At 49.1% G+C, this 19372-nt stretch overlaps 1 protein-coding gene across 8 annotated transcripts in view; it reads right to left on the bottom strand.

The window, feature by feature from the left end:
• GRAMD1B (GRAM domain containing 1B) overlaps positions 1-19372 on the bottom strand; it is a 117060-nt gene that overhangs the window by 44681 nt on the left and 53007 nt on the right. Inside the window, exons 1-2 of one of the 8 annotated variants that reach the window (XM_017809643.1) lie at positions 18858-18882; positions 18194-18269 (exon numbers count right to left, since the gene is read on the bottom strand). The exons of 5 other annotated variants lie outside the window; for them this stretch is intronic. In XM_017809643.1, coding sequence (XP_017665132.1) covers positions 18194-18269; positions 18858-18867 — 86 coding nt within the window. In that variant the 5' untranslated portion in view covers positions 18868-18882. Of the gene's footprint in view, positions 1-10408; positions 10427-11012; positions 11149-18193; positions 18270-18857; positions 18883-19372 lie in introns of those variants that run through there. 2 more of the 8 variants (XM_017809646.1, XM_017809650.1) reach the window with 2 other exon arrangements.

Genomic DNA, 19372 nt, shown 5'->3' with positions numbered 1-19372 from the left:
CCCTGGCATCTGGATCAAGCTTCAATAGCTGCCACTGGAGAGAGCAAACTGCACATGGGCTGTGCTGTGCCAGGGGCTGGGCTACACCAACCTCCTGGCACAGCCATGCCCCACTCCTGCCATCCACCATCCCTCCACTCCCTATTCCACGCTGTACTGAGCTGGGACAGCTCAGACTCGAGAGTAGATTTATAAAGAGAAGAGGAAAAGGGCCCTAAAAGGGTCCAATCTCCTTCCTGGTGCAGCCTGTGCTTCTGCATTGTGTAATTGTTACAGTCCAGCTTGTCCGTTCCTCTGAAGTGCTCCAGTCTGTTCATCCCAGCCAGAATCAGCCCCCTGAAGCCTTCCCCCAAACCACTACCCCAGTCTACCTTCAGACTGCTCCTGAGCCACCTGATTTTCAATCCCCACTCCCGCTGAATTGCTCATCCCTTCGTTCCAGGATGGTCTGATTTCTATAACAAACCCACCGACCCCACTAAGGAGCTGCTCAGTCCAGCCCCTACTCCCGTGTTGCTCCACCACGAGTCTTGCTCAGCCTCTCCCCCTGCACCCCCATCCCTCCCAGCCCGGCTGGGATTCCTCCCCCAAAGCCTGGATCCACCCCCATCCCTCCCAGCCCGGCTGGGATTCCTCCCCCAAAGCCTGGATCCCCATCCCAGCCCCGCACTGCGTCAGGGCATCCTTTTTCCTGAGGAACCGCCTGACCTCCCGGCACACAAAGGAACCTGCATCCCCAGGAAGGAGCCCTCCCACCTGCCTTGGGGGGAGTGAAAAAAACCGAAGGGGCTGAAGAAAGGATCGAATCTCCACCTGTTACCACATCGCATTTCCCGGGGCACAGCCGTGGGTCCTCCCCGCTCCTCTGCCCTCCGGGGCTCAAACCACCCCTCACACCGCAGGCAGCAGCAGTTCTGCTGGGGGGGAGAGCATTAAACCACTCGAGGGTCTCACTGCTCCGACGCATTTTACGTGGACAAAAAGATTCCCCGCTCTGATAACGGGCTGGCATGGCTGGAACAAAGCCGCCTTTGCAATGTGCCCTGGCATCCGAGCTGGCTGCTGCCCACCGCCAGGAAAAGCTCCCGCTGTCTCTTTAAGACTGTCCCGGAGCCCACATCCCTGTTAACCCTGTGCTGCTCCTCGCTCCAGGCGCTCAGGAGGAGGAATTTCGGGATGACTCCTCTCTTCTCCTGCTCTTCTTGCCCGGTCCGTTCTACCGCCCTGGCACGGCTCGGTTTGTTTAGTTACACGTCCCTGGCATCCCAAACATTCCTGCCGGGGAAATCAGCGGAGCTTTGTTAAACATCCCTGCACTCCCTGCTCCGCAAACCACCCGGGAGCGCTGCTGTGACGACAAAGGAGCAGAGCAGTCAGCATGGACATAAACATCCCAATTACCTCCGAATTCCACTTCTTCCTTACTCCCACAGAGCTCTCTGACTGCTCAGTGATTTCTACCAGCACACCCTCCAAACCTTATCAGACAACACAAACCACCCACTTCCCCACAACAGGCAGCACAAGCAGCAACAGGAGGAGTATTTGTCTCGACACAGGGGTATTTCCAAACACAAACCCCTGGAAAGGCCTTTACAGAGAAGTTCTACAATGCACAAGGTGACGATGTGACTGAAAGTGCATCCAAACACACAGACAGAAACCTGTCCCAGGAAAAACAAGCAGAGGTTGTGCCTGATTTTCTTCTGGGCAAAGCACGAAAACCGCTGTCCTTGGGTTTGTACCTACTCCAAACAGTGGGAACAAAGCCATCCAAAGAATTTAAAAAGCAAGAAAGCAGCACGGACGTCAAGGTAGGAGCACAAAGCAAATCTAGACAGGTTCCTGCAACATGATACAGGGGCTGCGTGGTCTGATCAACCCAACCTCAGGGGAGCTGATGAAATATTTGCTCTGGATGATCAGTTAATCTCCGCCAGGAACTTTATTCAATGGGTGACAAGCAATCAGAAAGGTTTTTCTTGCAGAGCAGTGAGTTCAAAGGAAAGCAACAAAAACATCCCAATATTGACCAGGCTAGTTTATGAAAAGAAACTCGAAGGGTAAACAAAGTGGAGTGGTCAACAAATATTTGAAGAATGTAAATATGAAAGGGAAAGAGAAGCCCTATTAAAAGGTTTTATAACAACCAGAGATGTGATTATATTAAGCTGTGGGAAAAAATTAAGCTGAAGTCAACTCCTTGCAGCCAAGAGCAGGGGAGAAGTGCTATAAAACTCACCTGTCGTGTTTATAAACCCTAGTAGGTAACCACTAATAAAGATAAAACAGGGAACTGTCTCACATTGAATCAGAGAACCACAGAATATCCTCAGCTGGAAGGGACCCACAAGGATCATCCAAGTGCAGCTCCTGGTCCAGGAGCCAGGGGCATGGATCAATGCCTCAACAATATCACTTTTTTTTCTCATATTGCTTTCCACAATCTCCCCAAGAGGCAGCAGCCCAGCTTGCAGCAAGGAGGGCTCTTTAAAGGTTTGCATTCAGTTGGTGTTACAGCTGTTTGAGAGTTACAATTTCAAGGATTGTTTTGACTTGCTGTATTTTTGTTCCCAAAACCTCCCGGAGAAACACGACCATGTGACTTTTGAGTTTCCTGTGGGAAATCTTGCAAAGTGACATCGAAATCGTCTCAAGTTCTTAATCTGGGTTGTGCCCCTTGAAAGAACAGATGTCCTTAAGGCAATTATGGTATTTCCAAATCTGAGCAAGACATAAGTTGCCTTGGGGACAATTGTATGGATCCAGCTTGTGGTATGGGACAAGTCACCCAGGAGAAGGGCAGGGGATAAGGCTGGACACTTTGCATTTCTGATCCCAACTCTTACATCAATAGAATTTGTGCTCTTTAAAGCTTGTGGTTTAAGCTTTCACAATTTCTTGCTCACCAGAGCCAAGCTTCCAGCAGGGAAGCTTTCTAGTGCACATCTATTAATAAACATGTAAAAAGGAAAAACACCTTTAATCTCCATGTGCCTCATCTGCAAACTAATACTGACATCACCTCCTTTCTTCTACCCTTTGTTCATTTTGACTGTTTAGTGTGGCAGCTCTGACTCTGGAGGTGGGCATGGAAACCTCCAGCACAGCAAGCCCGTTTTTAAAAGCCTCTCTCACTGTAGAACAACACAATCTTAGAAACAATTCCATTTCCAAGATCAGTTGTGCTATCAGCTGCCTTTAAAAGAGAAATTCAGGAGAATCCACAGGGAACCTATTCTTCCTGCTGGAAAAATAACAGAGCAGGTATTCGAGGCAATGATGGAGTTTTGCTGCCCTGGAGCAGCCGCTGAATATTGCTCAGGTTCTCTGAGCTCCAGCCCTGAGACACATCCTTCTTTCATGGCCCACAGCTCAGCTACAGTTTGCCTCCCAAACCTCATTCCTAAAATGTGCCTCACATTGAAGGGCACCACATGAGCACATCATTTCTCTTAACAGTTGACAGCTCAGAAAAAAAAACAAAATTCCACTTTTGAGAGCTGCACAGCCACAAGCCAATCTCCTCAGGAGCAGAGGGCACCTCTCTCACATCTCCGTGGCTGCTTTACTTCTGTTCCTGGGGGGTCAGAAATACACCAAAATTACAGCTCTGGGGCTCCACCAGCTTTCTAAAATACCTCTGGCTCCTGTGCAAAGCTTTTAATTCACAGCACTTGGTGTGTCCTCACTGCAAGGGATGGGACCTGGCAGACGACTCCTCTGCCCTCTCCTCCTCCTGCCATCTAAACACAGCCTTGTTTGCTCAGTATTTCATTAAAGGAATTATTCTACTCAGAGAGAGCTGTTCTTAACACTAAAGATAAACAAGCTGTGTGTTCCCATCCCCCCCCCAGCTAATTTGTTCTAATTTCATGTGCATATATGGGCTGTTTTTCTGCTACAAAATCTTTGCTGCTCCTGAATATACACCTCAATATCCACCTCTTTCTTCTCCCCAAGTCTTTTTCATTCCACTCATTTTCTCCTCCATTTTTCTTCTTCCAGTTCCAAGGCCTGAAATTAGGTGTGGTGAAGCCACATTCTTCCAAACCTGGTATTCCAAGTGGTTTGAAAATGATTCCAAATATATACCTCAAATATATATCTGCCTCTCATACCAAAAACCCTCACAAATCTCTCCTTCTCTGCTCCTTTGCCACATGCACGGAGTGGCTGTGACATTGTCAGAGGAGAATGGCAGCATTTTGCATCTTTTTTTAGCTGAAAAAAAGCAGAGCATCTCCCCCCAGGTCACTTGGCTGTGACCACAGAGAGCTTTCTGTCCAGGAAAAAATGGTTACGGAGAGCAAACCACTGGAAAATGTAAAGTACAAGCAACAGCACAGACCTAAATCTGGCCAAATGGAAAACTTTAGCCCAGGAGATGCTCAGAGAACATTCCAGCACCTTGTTTTCAGCACGTGGCTCTGCAAGGGCACACTGCAGTTATGGAAGGGAAAGAACAGCTCCTGATTTCTGTGCAGTATTTGGCTGGGTCTCTCCATTGCCTGAACTTGGATATTTTATACTTGGATGCTCTTACTGCTGTTACACCTCAATTTATATCATTTACTTCCACCAGGCTCAAAATACTGAAATTAGCAGTTACCATTCCTAATAAGCATCAATTACAATAATAATAATGGCATTAAGATGCACCTTTCAACCAGGACTGAACTCGGAAGCAGGGGAAGGTTCAAGCAAAAAAAAAAAAAAAATAAATAAAATAGCAGCTGCTTAATCAACCACAGGAATACCAGAACTAGTTTAGAATTGAGAGGAGTCTGATTCCCAGGGGGAATTTCAGCTGGCAAAAGTGATTAAGCAGAAGAGATCTTGACCAGGACATGGTGATTCTGGCCAGAAAGTTCTACAAGAGTTTTGATGGCAATTTTTGGCCCTTCCAAGCCTTGCCAGTGCCCACTTGCTGAGCAAAAATCCAGCAGAAATTTCCACCATGAGAGTGTCCCTTGTTTGGTTCAACACAACCATCAATCACATGCTTACAAAACGTGGAATCCTGTCCAGCACAGCCCTCTCTAGCACTTGTCCCGTGGAAATCCCACACTGCTCCAGAGAAAAGGAGGAGAGCAATGGTTTGCCTCGTTCTGCAGGCAGGGAAACTGGGGCAGAGGCAACACCAGGACACAAGAGGTCAGGGACAGATCCAGGCACAAAGTGGCCTCTCGTGACTTCCACAGCCAGGACCTCGTTCCCCATTGAAGGGACCAAGCAGCCAAACAGCTCCACACTTCAGCTTTGACACAGAAAAGCAACACCTGGTCAAGTTTATCTTGACTGAATTTGCCTCTTTCCACGCTTTTTACTGCTGTGCACGTGAGGAAAAGGATCTCTGGAGAAGCCTCACTGCTGCCTCATCCCTCTCAACTCAAGCCCCGAGCGAGCAGTGGCTGCAGGATTCCAGAACAGTTCCAAGCACTTTGCCCTTCACTTGACATTTATGAGGCTGCTGAAGGGCTGGAGAGAGAGAGAGCAAGGTGATTTTACCATCTGATAAGGAGGAAAGGCAATTTTGGAGCCAAACAAATGGTTAGGATTCAATTAGCCCAAATAATCCGCAGCCCAAGGAGAGATCTGAGGGAGAGATTCAGCAAAGTGCAGCATCTTCATGGCTTAAGTCAAAGGATTCCTCTGTCTGGTTGTCCTCAGAGAGGTTTCAACAAGCACATATATCTTAGAGCATAAAATTATAGATGTTTATCCGAGTTTAAAGCAAAAACTGATGCCAAAAGCCAACCACATAACAACCAGAAATCGCTCAAGGGGCGCTTTTGCCAGTCTGTCATCACACAGAGCTGGGAGCAACCCAGATCTCAGACCAAGGCCTTCATAATGGCTCAGTTTTCCTTCAAATAGTCTCCCCCCACTGTAATTTCACGTTTTGCCTTGGCTAAAATAGTCACTTCAGTCGTGCTTCACCCCGTGTCACCACTGAAGGTACGAATTCAGCGTGGCAGCCCAGGGCAAAAACGGGGAAGGAGCTGCTCTGGGGACTATTTCTGGCTCAGCTGGTGCCCACGAGGACAGCCTGGCCAAGGGAATTGCGTGCAAGATTTTTTCCTTGACAGCAGTGCACTTGGATTAGGCTCCTCTCTGCTTACTATGGCTTCCCACTGCCGAAAAGCCCAGATAAATTAGCACAAAACCTGCCGCTAACCCTGAGTAATTATAATTATACAAAACCCTTTACAAAATAAATCCCCCAACGCTGCCCAAAGTTGTTCTTCCAGTCACCTGACACAACATCTTCCTGTTCGGAGAGAAATTGTACTTTGTGGACAGAGGTTCAGAATGTTCTGGATCCAGGCAGAGATGAGCAAGCCATTAATAAAGGTTTCCTCTTCCTACCACACTGACAGCAAACGGGAACATCCTGATTCCCAAGATCCATTTGCAGAATTTATAAGGAGTGAAAGCCTTTTCTTTCCAAAATGCCAGAGCCATATTTATATGTATGTGGGTCATCCCTGATGGCTTTTAGCAGAGGATTATCAGCACCTATTCCTTCCTTCTGAATAAAAAGCACGGAGAATGATGTAGACGCAGAAAAATCGATGACACGAAACACTAAAATGCAACATTTTAACCTGGAACGTGAAGGTCAAACAGCACAATATGCACAGCAGCACAATTATGTAACTTCAGCAGAACTATTTCGCTGGGCTCCTCCAGAAATTGAGGAAGAATTGATTCTGGAAATCCAATTTCATTTGGAATCATTTGCAGCGCACGGGAACGAAGTTCATTGTTGCTGCACACGGCAGCTCTTTAAGTCTCTGCAGCATCAATATGAAATTGGGAGTGATTTAAACAGCTTCATCATTTCCTTAGGTAATTAAGGAGGCAAGAATCCCAAACACCCACGTTTGTCACCTTTCTGTGTTACAGCAAGTACCAGTTCTCTGGAGCCGAGGACAGCACACATCCCTCCTGTCCCCTCTTCACTGCCCTGGTATTTTAGACTTCACAGAAGACACAAGACTCGCCTGTAAGAACAGAGCTAGGCAGGATTAGAGCTTATGTATCCCCCTCCTGCCCCTCTTCCATGCCCTGAGACACTTCCAAAGCCATGGAAAGGGCAGCTGGTGTTGGCCTGGACGAGCCACAAAGAGCCCCTGAAGTCGCAGCCTTACAGAAGGCAGAGCTGAATCTGCCTAAAGTTAATCTTCACTGCTCCCTGACATCAAACAACTTCTAATTTTAGCTCTGCTGTTCTGTAACCCTACCTAGTTCCCATCCCACCCCCACAACTACATAATAGATCCTTCCCTCAGATAAGTAGGGTGTTGGAACATTGAGAGTTTTTTTTCTCACCCACAGGCACTAGCAGAAAAATGAATTACAGATTTATTTTTAGGCAGAGCCTTTGGCCCTTATTTTCTCAGTGGGCTCCACAGAGCAGGTTCTGTGGCTCAGTAATATTCCAGTCAACAAAGCAGCACAAGCAATGCAGAAGGAACCACAAAAGGAGGAAAATCAGATGAGCAGGGTTTTGTTCAGTATCCCATTTATGGGGCAGCAAGTTTGGTTTTGTCCCTGAAATGCTCTTCTGGCATTTCAGAGAATCAGAATATTCTGAGCTGGGAGGGACCACAAGGATGTGCATGGCCCATCCAGGGATCAAACCCACAGCCTCGATGTTATTAGCACCATTTAATTCTCATTTTTCATAGAAGATCTCAATTAGTATCCACCTATGCTGGATTATGAGCTCCCCAAAACTCCCAACAAGGAAGAACAGCACAGCCTGAGATGAGAGGGGAGGGAAAGCTCAGCCTGTCCTGCTGTAGTTTGTGGCTTTCCCAGAGTTAAAGCTCAAGGCCTGGCTGATTGCAATCCCTGAGGATCTCTGAGGTAACAGTGATGTCAGCCTGGAAGCAGAAGTTCTCTCTCACAATACCATGTCACAACATGCAGACGTAAGAAAACATTCCCCTGGGCCACGAAAACGTCTTATTAAACCAAGACTTTAGGCCCTGCTAAAACAAACCCGTGTTGTCACACGTCACAGCAGCGTAGTCAGGGACTGCAGCATCATTCCTGATGCTGGAGCACCACAGTGAGATGCTGCACTGGCACATCAGGGCGTTGCATTGTGCCACGGCCGCGTTCTGGTGTCACCCCTCGGGGTCCTGCTGTGCTCCCGAGCCCGCCCGGCAGCCTGGGAGACCAGATGGTGGGGGGATCACTTGGGGCACAATTAGGTGGCGTTCTGCACAAATGCAGGGCATCCTGAGAGGGATCAGCACGTTGGCCTGGGCCAGGACAAGCCTGCACCCAGCCCAGGGGTGGCCAGAGGGTCCCTGGTCAAACGCTCTGCGTTATTTTGTGCCATCTCCCGGCGGCCTAAAAACTGGCAGGAGCAAATCCCACTGCCAAGTGTCAGAGTGGCTGCTCCTGCTGACAGCATTCTGTCCCTGTGCTGCTGCCCTCCCTGCCACACACAGAAATCATGAGTCTTTTTTCCATTTTTTAAGTCCACTGCTTTTAACCCCAGCAGTGCCAGAACGGGAATCACCACTCCTACACCAAAGGACCTGCCTGTATCCCATGCATTGGATGTGCTTTATGATTTTGGATAAATACTAAATGCTGTAAAACCATTTCATTGCAAATATTAAGGCTGTGCCAGCCCATTAAAGTACCCCAAGCGAGTCTGACAAGCAGCAAAGCCCAGGGAACTCTGCATTCTGTACTTAGACCTGTGCTCCTCTAGAACCACACAGTCAGTCCAGCAGCGACACACACGTAGATTTGGGTGACACAGAACCTGAAATAACACCTTTAACTCACCCTTCTGTGCCTGGGTGTTGCAGCACAACCAAATAAATAAAAGTGCCTAGAGGGAGAGCACGGTAACTACTGCAAAGATCCAAAATGCTGTATAATGAAATAAGGGAAGCAATCAGAGTGTTTGACTTCTCTGTGGGATTCAGAGGAAGACGAAGGGGATGCTGAAGAGGCAAAGCAGGGAGTGGTCAGCACTTTTTAAGTGTTTCTAGGAGAGCCAGGGGAACTGATTATTGAGAACAGAGGGACCCAGGACAGCCCAGGGCCCCCCAGAGCTGAGGAACTCAGAGGGAAGAGCGTCACCTACTGAAGCACCGCCAGCATTTCCTCCAGCACGGGGTAATCTGCTTATGTCCCCAGCCAGCCCTGAATGCACCTCCCTCCCCTGCTTAGCTGTGACAGAATTCCCAGGCTGCCTCCAACGTGAGCTGTGAGAGAGGCTGGGACAGAGCTGGGCACACAAAAGCTCTGCAATCACCCGAGGTGGAGGAGAGGGATGGAGAGGGCCGGGGAGGGACGCAGTGGGTGCCATGTTAGTGCAGATCCACCCGATCCCAGCATTTCCAACACATGCTCTGCTCTCCCGGTAGTACACTCAGCTATTATGCAACTCCTCAGCACAGAAAGCAGCAAAGCACTGCAAAATTTGGGCTTTTTTTTTTTTTTAATTCAACATAAAATAAAAAAAAAAAAGGTGTAATGTTTTCAAACGCCAATAGCTGTGTCATTTGTACAGTCTGTGTTACACACAGCCATGTACACACAGGGAAAATTCAAAGGCTGTCAGTGTAATTAAATAAAGGAATTACAGAAATTAGGAAAAGAGATGACCTATTGAGTCATCCCTGGCTCTAGTCCGTCCCCTGGGGCCCAGTACAAGATGCCTCCTAGTGCTACACTGTAGTGCTTTTATTTTTTTACACAGCAAAAAAAAACCAAATACAAAATCAAAATAGCGACAATAAATAAAACAACAAATAAAAAATAACTTCCCTGGTTTCTCACACTTCACAGGCGAGGATCTCAAAGCACCACATTCATACTGATGCAAAGCAGCACACTTGAGAGAGGCTGTTATTTCTGTGATTACTTCCTTTTTCATTACAGAGAAAAAGGATTAAGGAAAAGGAACAGGCCTTCCCGTTGCTCTTGACATCTACTTCTACCCAAATTACAAAGTCACATTCCACTATTAACTATGGAGCCCTTCCCATCTGATAAAGTTCTGATTAGATCAATTTCATCACAATAATTAAAAGATTATTTATTCCAACTAAGTAGTTTTGACATCCTAGAGGTTTAAGCCAGTTTTGATATATGCAAGATTTATATAAGTCTTTGTTGGTTAAGTTTATATTAGATATAATTGCACTCATATCTGTTATATACTTATATATTTATGTACCCATGTAAAATACAGGCTCGATGAACAAAAATATTTACATGTGAACATTTCAGATACATATACACACAGCTTTGTTAATTGACTTTCACCCACACACTGTTTTCTTTCACTGCCCACTTATCCAAACCCGGAGAGTTTTCCCCCAAAACACCCGGGAAACGATCAAAGAATTAACGAGCACTTCGGTACCTTCCTGGAAGCTCTCGGTTCCCAACTCTAATAATGTCCTTACAGCAACACGCCAGGAAGGTGCGTCCCCAAAAAGCAGCTATTTAAAGGACAAGCCGAGCAGGAGCCATTCCACGCACGCAGGATTCAAAACAAATTTTTTTTCCCCCACTTTTCCTCGGGAAAAAATAAAAATAAAAAAACCCGCACACGCTGATTTTTCTCTGCGTGCCAACATCCCCCGAGCCCCGGGGGGACGAGCAGGGGCTCAGGTGAGCACACAGGGATGCGGATTCACGCGAGCGATGCCTTAAACTGATTTTAGGCGACAGCAGAGGAGGGGAAGGGGTGGCGGCAGCGGGGAGGAAGATGCAGCCAGCGCGGAGGGAGGCTCAGGGCATCACGATGCTGGCGCAGAGATGCCCGGACAGCAGCGGCCCATCGTTATTCCCGGAGCCTCTCCCGGCGGCTCCCTCCCTCCTTTCCCAGCCGCATCCCGCGCCGTCCCCCCGGGGTGATGCTGCAGCGGAACTTGGCGGAGCGCGCATCCCTTTCCCCCGCAGCGCGATTTGGGGGACAGGCGTTTTTTGGGGAGGGGAGGGGAGCGACGGCACCCAGCGCTTACCAGGCGAGCTTGAACCCTTTCATTAGTACAGCCACGATAATCCGCTGCCCGTGTCCTTGTCTGCCCACTGACAGCTCCAGAGGTCCCAGGACATACTGGAGGAGCCGCGGCCGGCGAGCGTCCCGCGGGCAGCGCCGAGCCCCATGCGCCGAGCCCCCCGCGCCGGGGCACGGCCGCCCCCCGCCCCCGGGGCACCCCCAGCCCCCCGCGGACAGGCTCAGGGCTCCCCGCAGCAGCAGCGCCAGCGGCTGAGCCGCCCCGCTCTCTGCTGAGCATGTGCAGCAGCCGCGGGACCGCAGCATCCCATGGCACCCGCGCTGCCCGCCGCCACAGCGCCGGGAGAGGGGGACGCGCCCGCTCCGCCACCCCCCCTCCCGGGCCGTCACCTCGCCGCCTCCCCCCGGACCTCTCCCTCCCGAGCGCGCTATCGCAGAGTAACCGAGTTTATATCAGTCAAGGGGATGGAATGGACCGTAAGGAGCATCTCGTTCCACCCCCCCTGCCGCGGGCAGGGACACCTCCCACCGCTCCAGGTTGGGCCAACCTGGCCTTGAGCACTTCCAGGGATGGGGCAGCCACAGCCTCCCTGGGCGACCCACTGCGATGCCTCCCCCCCCTCGTGGTAAAGAACTTCTTTATATCGATATTTATTTATATAGATATTTTATACCTAACCTAAATTTTCCCCTCTTTCCATTTGCACCCCTTCCCCCTTGTCCCACCAGTTCATTTTATACCTAACCTAAATTTTCCCCTCTTTCCATTTGCACCCCTTCCTCCTTGTCCCACCAGTTCATTTTATACCTAACCTAAATTTTCCCCTCTTTCCATTTGCACCCCTTCCTCCTTGTCCCATCAGTTCATTTTATACCTAACCTAAATTTTCCCCTTTTTCAAGTTGTACCCATTCCTCCTTGTCCCATCAGTTCATTTTATACCTGAATTTCCCCCCTCTTTCCCTTTGCACCCATTGCTCCTTGTCCTACCAGTTCCTAACAAACCCCTTCTCCAGCTTCCCTGGAGGGAGGAGAGTTGTTCCCCCCCCAGGGCTCTCTGCACAGGGATGGATTAACCCACCCCTCCTCTGAACGGGCTGAGGAACAACTGCTACAGAAAGCAAAGGGAACCTGAATTTCCCAATGGAAACTGAAATCTTCAGAGGGGCAGGGGACAAGTCCCTGGAGCTGGAGGGGGGGTGTCTTATCTGGTGCCAGCCACTGCTCTTGCACACACGGAACAAGGGAGCCGTTGTTGCCCCACCACTTTATCAGAGCAGAACCAAAACCTCTTCCCCCCACACAGTTACCAGAGACCTTCTGCACCACAGCACCCACAGGGCCAGGCCTGGCAGAGAGGGGGAAGTGCCAGTTATTGCATTACCACCCACGTTTCCTGCAATACACTCTGCTTTTTCTGGGAATTCTTCTATTCATCTTGCAGCATCTGAACACAGCCTGCTGCTCCAGCACACAAATTCATAGGGAATGGGGCAGAATATTTCAAATAACCTATAGCTTAACTATTTCTTAGTAAAGGGTCATTTAAATTACTTCGAAAAGTGAAGTAATTTGGGAATGCCCAGGATGAACATACACACTCTTACTCCATACAGAGATCTCTGAACATCTTTGGCCTTGGGAGGGGAAGAGTCTTGCTTGTAAATCCTACAGGCATTCATGTTTCAGGGGTGGCAAAGAGAGCTATGTATAAATAAAAATATTCTACTAGCTTGAAGGTATTTTTAAGGTATTTTGTCATTCTTCTGCACCCAGATACCCCCATCCCCCATGACTGCAGATGATGGACAAGTGTACTGATAAAAACCTGGACCTGTAAAATCACCATGTCCTCTCTCTTCACTGCTCAGGGGACAGGAGGGGTCTTGTAGCACTAATTCAATGTCTGTGTTCTGGTTTTCAAAGCTTTCTGTGAAATTTGTCCAAGGACACACAGACTGTGATGCCCACACCCCCCTTGGAAAGCAACAAACGTGGTTCTCTGCTTTCCTACTTCACCTAATAAACGGCACCAGATCTTTTTTCTGACTCTCCCAAGCCCTGAACAGATGGAGAGCAGCAGAGCTCAGCTCTGAATTCAGCAGCAAGTCACTTCTGAGGGGCTTTGATCATTCCAGGGCAGGTGGAATGAAACGGGATCGTGGCACTGGGGCTGAAGCTTCAGAACCCGGGTGAGTAACACTGAAATGGGGAGCTCAGCTGCAACAGGAAAGCTCAGCTCAGTGCCAAGTGCCCCCAAAATGCTTCCCAGACACTTGTGAGATGTTAGTGCAGGAGGAAGCAACGAGGGTGAAAGTGCAGCTTGTGCAGCATCATCTTCAACTGCACTTGTGGGCAGTGCCTGCAGGAGAGCCCCAGGGCAGGGGGGACATCCCAAACACCCCCTGTGAGAACTGATCCCAACAGGAACTTGGCAACACACCTTTTGGTTTATTTGTGGACAAAAGTCATGAATTTAGCCATAAAGCTGAACACACACTTTGCCCCATGACAAACCAAACCAAACCAAAATACATTCTAATCTCCCCCTACATAATCCCAGCCTCAGCCCTCGTCAGGACCAGCCTGTGCTGGCTTGGCCTTGGCTTTTGTCCATGAGATGCTCTGGGGCCTGCAGGTTGTCAAGGAGGGAAGCAAATCACAGTGCTGTAAAATGGGTCAGGAGACCTGCAAGCTTGGCAAATCTAGGACAGACTAATGCTGCAGAGTCACATGTTTGGAAATCAAAGCTCAGGCAAGAAAGGTATTAAGAGATAAGCAGTCATGCACTTCTCTTTTTTGTTTCTCTTTGCCAAATAACGTGAGGGTTGGGAAGTTATCAAAGGAGAGGGATCACTCAGGAGGTGTTTGTTGGAACACCTGTCTGGTGGGTGCAGCTGCCTCTGCCACAACTCCCCTGGGACCTGCTCTCCAAAATCCTCACAGCAGGACCCTGCAAGGGGCTGGGGGTCACCCACCCTCTCCAGGGACCCCCAAACCAGGTGTTGCTGCTCTTTCCAATCCCAATCCCACATTCACTTGGCTGATTGTCCACGCTAATGCTGCATGGACAAGCCCTTTCCTTTCCTCCAGCCTCTGCACGTAACTATTCCAGTGGATTAAAAAAAAAAATTACAATTTCAATAAGGTAACAAAAAAACCTGTGCAGATATCAAGAGAGACAGGCTATGCACAGGCACTCTGTCCACCTCCACAGTGCTAAGAATACTTATAAGTCACATGCAAGTAGAATTCCAGATAAATTATCAACCTACTCCATCCAGAGCACCCAACCCACAAAGCAAGAAAATGGAAGAAAGCACTCAGAACTGTGGATTGACAGATCCTACCCTGCTCTGCTTCACACCTCTGCTTTGGAAAGGGGAAGCCCTAAATCCCTGTCCTCTCACTCATCCATGGATTTACATTTTTTAAGGAGACACTGAGAAAGTGGTTGTAATAAACCTCATTGATGTATTGTTTTGGTCTGTATAAACGTTGATACAAGTGAAAATATCTTTGAGGGTCATGTTTTGCATGAGAAAGAGCTTTCCCCAATTTGGGTCAAAATTCTTTTTCCCTTCCAGCCATAAAGTCTGTAAATCAAATAATTTTATTGGAATGCAATTCTAATTATGTTATAACTCTAATTCAAATTATTCTAATTTGGAGAAGGGATCTTTTGTTTTATTAGGTGCAGCATTTGCTAAAGCACAAACAATCAATAACAACAAGACAAGTTTATGTGGTGTCCTGCCCTGCCTCACCCCCTGTCCCTTCCCCCAGGCAAAATTCTCATAAACTTCAAAAAGAATTAAACGAGATAATTTGGATCCTGGCCTGATGCCAGTAATATTTTAAGTATTTCTGGTCCAGAGCAAGAATGCCACGAACACAGACAGATCCCTTGTGGCTTCTGGTTGCCTCCAGCACCAGTGAGGATGAGGAAGTCAAGCAGCACACACAGACACTAAAAACAGCAACAAAGTAAAAACTATGCAGAACTTTCTCAAACTGAAGACAGACTTGGAAATTATGAGTAGCAAGAAAAAAAAAAAAAATAAGGGGGGGGAGGTTAGAAAAAAAAGACCGGATGTTTTCCTGACCTGCAAGTACAAACTGTCAAAGCCTCATGAATTTTAAAAGTTAAGGCTGGAATACACAAAACCAGAGTTACTTTTTTTTCTTTTTTTTTTCCTCCCTGACCTCCTACTTGGATGAAAGAAACACTAAATGGTCCTGTCCAGATAAAACAGTGCTTTCCATGCCCTCTGCACAGCCAGGAACATCTGTACAAAGTGACAGGCATGAATTAGGTCTCTTGTTTTCCGATCAGATGGGAGAAGGAGGCAATTTTTGTGCAGCATTTCGGCCTGGGTGGGAGCTGGAAGCACAGAGGCAACTCCAGAAATTAAAATTCATACAACAGCGTTCAATATTTAGCACTGTTTTATTCACAGACAGCTATTTTGCACTCCCTATTGTCTTCCTCCCCTCACACACGCTTCCCCAGGCAATCCCAGCCAGGTGCTACCTAATAAATCCAAGGAAATCATCTCTAAGCAAAAGCTCTGTGGTGCTGTAAACAGGCACCTTGCCTGCCTTCACTCATCATTCCTGTTACAGCTGAGAACAGAAACATTTCCTTCAAGGTGAACAAGTAAATCAGGTGCTTAAATACCTCTCCCCACCCCCTAAAAGGTCTGAGGACTTTCTAAGTGTGTCCCTGCAGCACAGAGAGCAGGAACCTTTCGGTGCTGGTGGAATAAAAAGCATCTCTGTGATTGATGTCCCTCACTGCCACTGGTTCATCACTTGGGAAGTGATTCATGTCTTCCCAAGGAGCTTTTCAGCTCCACATTGACCTGGTTTCCCCCCCTCTCCAACAGGTTATCTGCTTTCCCCCCTGGCACTCAGCAAGGAGCAGGGATGGAATAACCAGGGATGTTACTTTTAGGAGGAACCCCCTGAAAGCACAGCTGGGAGGTGACAAAGCCCCCAAAGGTGTCACTGTCCCCAAGGTGCCCCAAAGCATAAAAAGGGACGGTTTTCTGAGTCCCCCAACAGGTCTGAAAAGCCTCGAGATGAGGATGGGTGATGGATTACCCTGGAATTAAAACCACGGGCTACTCAGAAGTGAAAAGTGCAGTTCTGTTTTTAATGAGCTAAATATGGGCCCATTCTTTGGCTTGTCAGGAAATGCCAGTTCTGGAGACACCCCCAAAGGTGCCTCAGCAGCAAAGGAAGCAACAGTGCAACACAATGGAGAGCAGCAACATCCTGATATCCCATCCCAGGGCTGCTCTGGGATCACTTCAGGCTGAGAAAACAAAGCTCTTAAACGCTCTCAGAAGGTCAGTTCTTCCAGACTGACCCCCAGCAGAAACTAAGCAAAATTAGTATCACCCCTTGGAGGCTCCAAACCGACTGTAAAAGGGGTAACTGACCCCAAGCCAGAAAAGAAAAACAGACCACGGAAGAACAGGTGGGTTTCAACAAAGAATAGGGAGCTAAACATCAGCACTTGCTATGGTTAAGTCCAAATCAACCTGTACACATTCCAGGAATATTTACATAACCAATTTCCAAGATGCATCTGTTTCAGGAGGTTCACACTAGACTCAGTTTTTCACTCAAGCTGCATTTCCCTGAAAAGATAAACAGGTTTTAAGCACATTCATGCTAAGATGGTGCTTTGACACTGTAGATCATGTTTGCCTTTAGTTAAAAACACGAAACCATAAATAACAGGTACAGACAAAGAGAATTTTCAAGTGGCTTTGTCGTTTCTGTCATTGAAAATGTCTGTTTTTCAACACAATAAAGCTTGAGATCCCCAAAGTGCCACCACAGCTCTCACTGAAATGGAGTGTCACTCAACTGGCTCCAAGGCCAGAGACCCTCCAGCATCTCAGTGGGAATTGTTTCCAAGCCCTAGAAGTGGGTTTGCAGGGACAAACAGTTGAAGCTTGAACCAACATGACAGTGAGGATGAGTTCACCTTTAGAAAGCAACATTTACCCAGAAGTACCTCCTAAAACTCACTGACAGACGTTAAAAACTCAAAACCTGTATTTAACCCAGTCCTGGGGAAAAACAGGGCACCAGCTCCACCCAGGCTTCTGGGATATGGGATTGGAAGTAGTTAGTGCTTAGCAGAAATACATGTGAAAGGCAAAACTCAGCTGGAATTCTGGCTGAGTCATAAGCCCTTCAATCTGTCAGCAGCACCACAGGGGGGGTTCTGAGCATGGACTTCTAAGCCCAGGAAGGAGTTGGTTCCTGGAACACAACACGCCCATGTCCCCATGCTCAAGGACCCAGCCAGAGCAAGCTCAAAAGCAGGGGGTTAAAATCCCTTTGCCTCTCTCCAGCCAGGCTTAACTTCAGGCCCTGCTGAGGAAAAAAGCCCAGGACACGTTTTGCAGGCACATCCCCTGCACTTCAGCCTTGCTCTGATCCCAAGGAGTCACACTGGTGGCCAGCTCGTGCTAGAAACAACCTCTTTGCTGTAAAGACCTCATGAGTGGTCCTTGCCATGATCAACCATCATCCAGTGGCGACAGCCTTGTGCTTCCCAGGTCACCAAACCATCCTCAGGCCATTTCTAGCTCACAAAGCCCATCTCAATCCAGCCAGCTCCATTCCCAGATTTCCAGGCTGCCAGCCCACAGGAAAAGCAGAACCCACAGCCCGGTAAGAGCAGCAGCACAGGCAACAGAGAAGCCTCACAGAAAAGGGCGGATGCATCCATAAGCTCGAATTACTTTCTCCCTCGACACTCCCCCGGGATCCTTCTCCAAAAAAAACGAAAGAGGCTGCCAGAAGGAATTTCTCGGTCCCTGGGAGTGGAAAGCTGCCCCTAAAGCACCCTCTAGTGTCACTCTCTCACCCAGCAGGCTCTGCCGGCATCCCTGCTCCCACCTCAGAACGCCCCGGCAGGAACACAAAGCTCCCTTATTTCCCTCCCTCCCGCCCCCGACCTTCACCTACAGCACCGACATTCCACGGTTTTCCCCAACCTTACAGCAACAGCGACGTAGGGGCTGTGGCCACTGAGTACCATCCTCCCAGAGCCTAAATCCCAACGCTCAACCCCAGCACTCCCAGCATCGGGGAGGGTGGTCAGGAGAAAGCAAAAAGGTTGAGGGACAAAGTAAGAAGTTGCCAAGCGAGACCACTTACGCACAGTGAGGACGGCAGCATTTCCATCCTACCTTTGCTGTCGCCATATCAGACGTCTCCATGTTTTCTGCTTGGCCTATCAGTAAACAAAGAGCGTTGGAGGAGGGAGAAGGGAGGGGAGAGAAAGGGAAAGTCAAAAGAGGATGAAGAAGAACGAGGGGAACAACTTGACAGCGGGGCGAGAACAATGAAAGAGTCACTTCAGCGCTCGTTCCAAGCGTTCCCTCCTGCCCCCACAGAAGGGCATCTCAGGCAGATAGTCCCAATTTAGATACTTGTTTGGAGTCTGGCACAAGACCTGAGTCACTGCCATCCCCCCCAACTCCTCCCCCCTGCCACCACCCAAAGGTCTAGGCTGAGGAACACAGAGGACCCTCCTCCCAGCTTCCCTTTTAGGTCCGAGCTCTTTAGGCTGAGCTTTGAGGGAGCAGGGGACCAACCCATCTCCCTCTGGCTCCACGGGAAGGGGGAATGACACAACCCCCCCCCCAACCCCGAGTGGGTATTTTAGGAGTCAGGACAAAGGGAGAAAGCAAGTGGGTTCTGGGCAGTGCACAGGTAAAAAGGAGGAGTGATCAGGCACGAGAGGGACTGAAGTAGGGAAGGCAAAAGTGCCGGGGATCAGGCAGACAGGTGGAGAAGCGATGGTGCAGAACAGGCATACCAGAGATCATGGAAAGGGAGAGTGGCACGTGCAGAGACAAACGCAAGGTGGAGGCTCCTCAGCTGCATCCTGCTGAGAACACTCACCTCAGAGCAACCCTCCCAAACGATTGGGCCTGAACTAGTAACTCTTTGGTGCACGCTCAGCTCGGGCTGCAAAGCACCAGATCCCCGGCTAAGGTGAGGCCGGTCCCGGCATCAAGAGGCATCCGTAGCTGCGCGGCCCTGCCCGGATTGGCGGAGCAGGGTGACTTCACGCCGCCCCATCCATCACCCAGCTTCTCCCTCCCTGGTCCTCCCAGCCCCTCCTGGCCTACTTTACCCCGGGAAATCAGCCCTGGAGCCTGAGAGCCAGCCAGGGAACGCCGCACGCAGCTCCCCGGAGCGCTCCGGCAGCGCCAGCCAGCCAGACGTGAGCAATCCTGGCCGGGAGGGAGGCAGGGAAAACACTGCGGAGCTCGGGCAAATTAAGAGCCTCCGAGGGCTAGAAAACGTCGCCGCTTGAAAGTGCTTATT

Source organism: Lepidothrix coronata, unplaced genomic scaffold (genome assembly GCF_001604755.1).
Source record: "Lepidothrix coronata isolate B3197 unplaced genomic scaffold, Lepidothrix_coronata-1.0 Scaffold27, whole genome shotgun sequence".
NCBI classification, from domain to species: domain Eukaryota; kingdom Metazoa; phylum Chordata; class Aves; order Passeriformes; family Pipridae; genus Lepidothrix; species Lepidothrix coronata.
The sequence above is the reverse complement of the archived record's forward strand: the minus strand, read 5'-3'. Positions and strand labels throughout refer to the sequence as shown.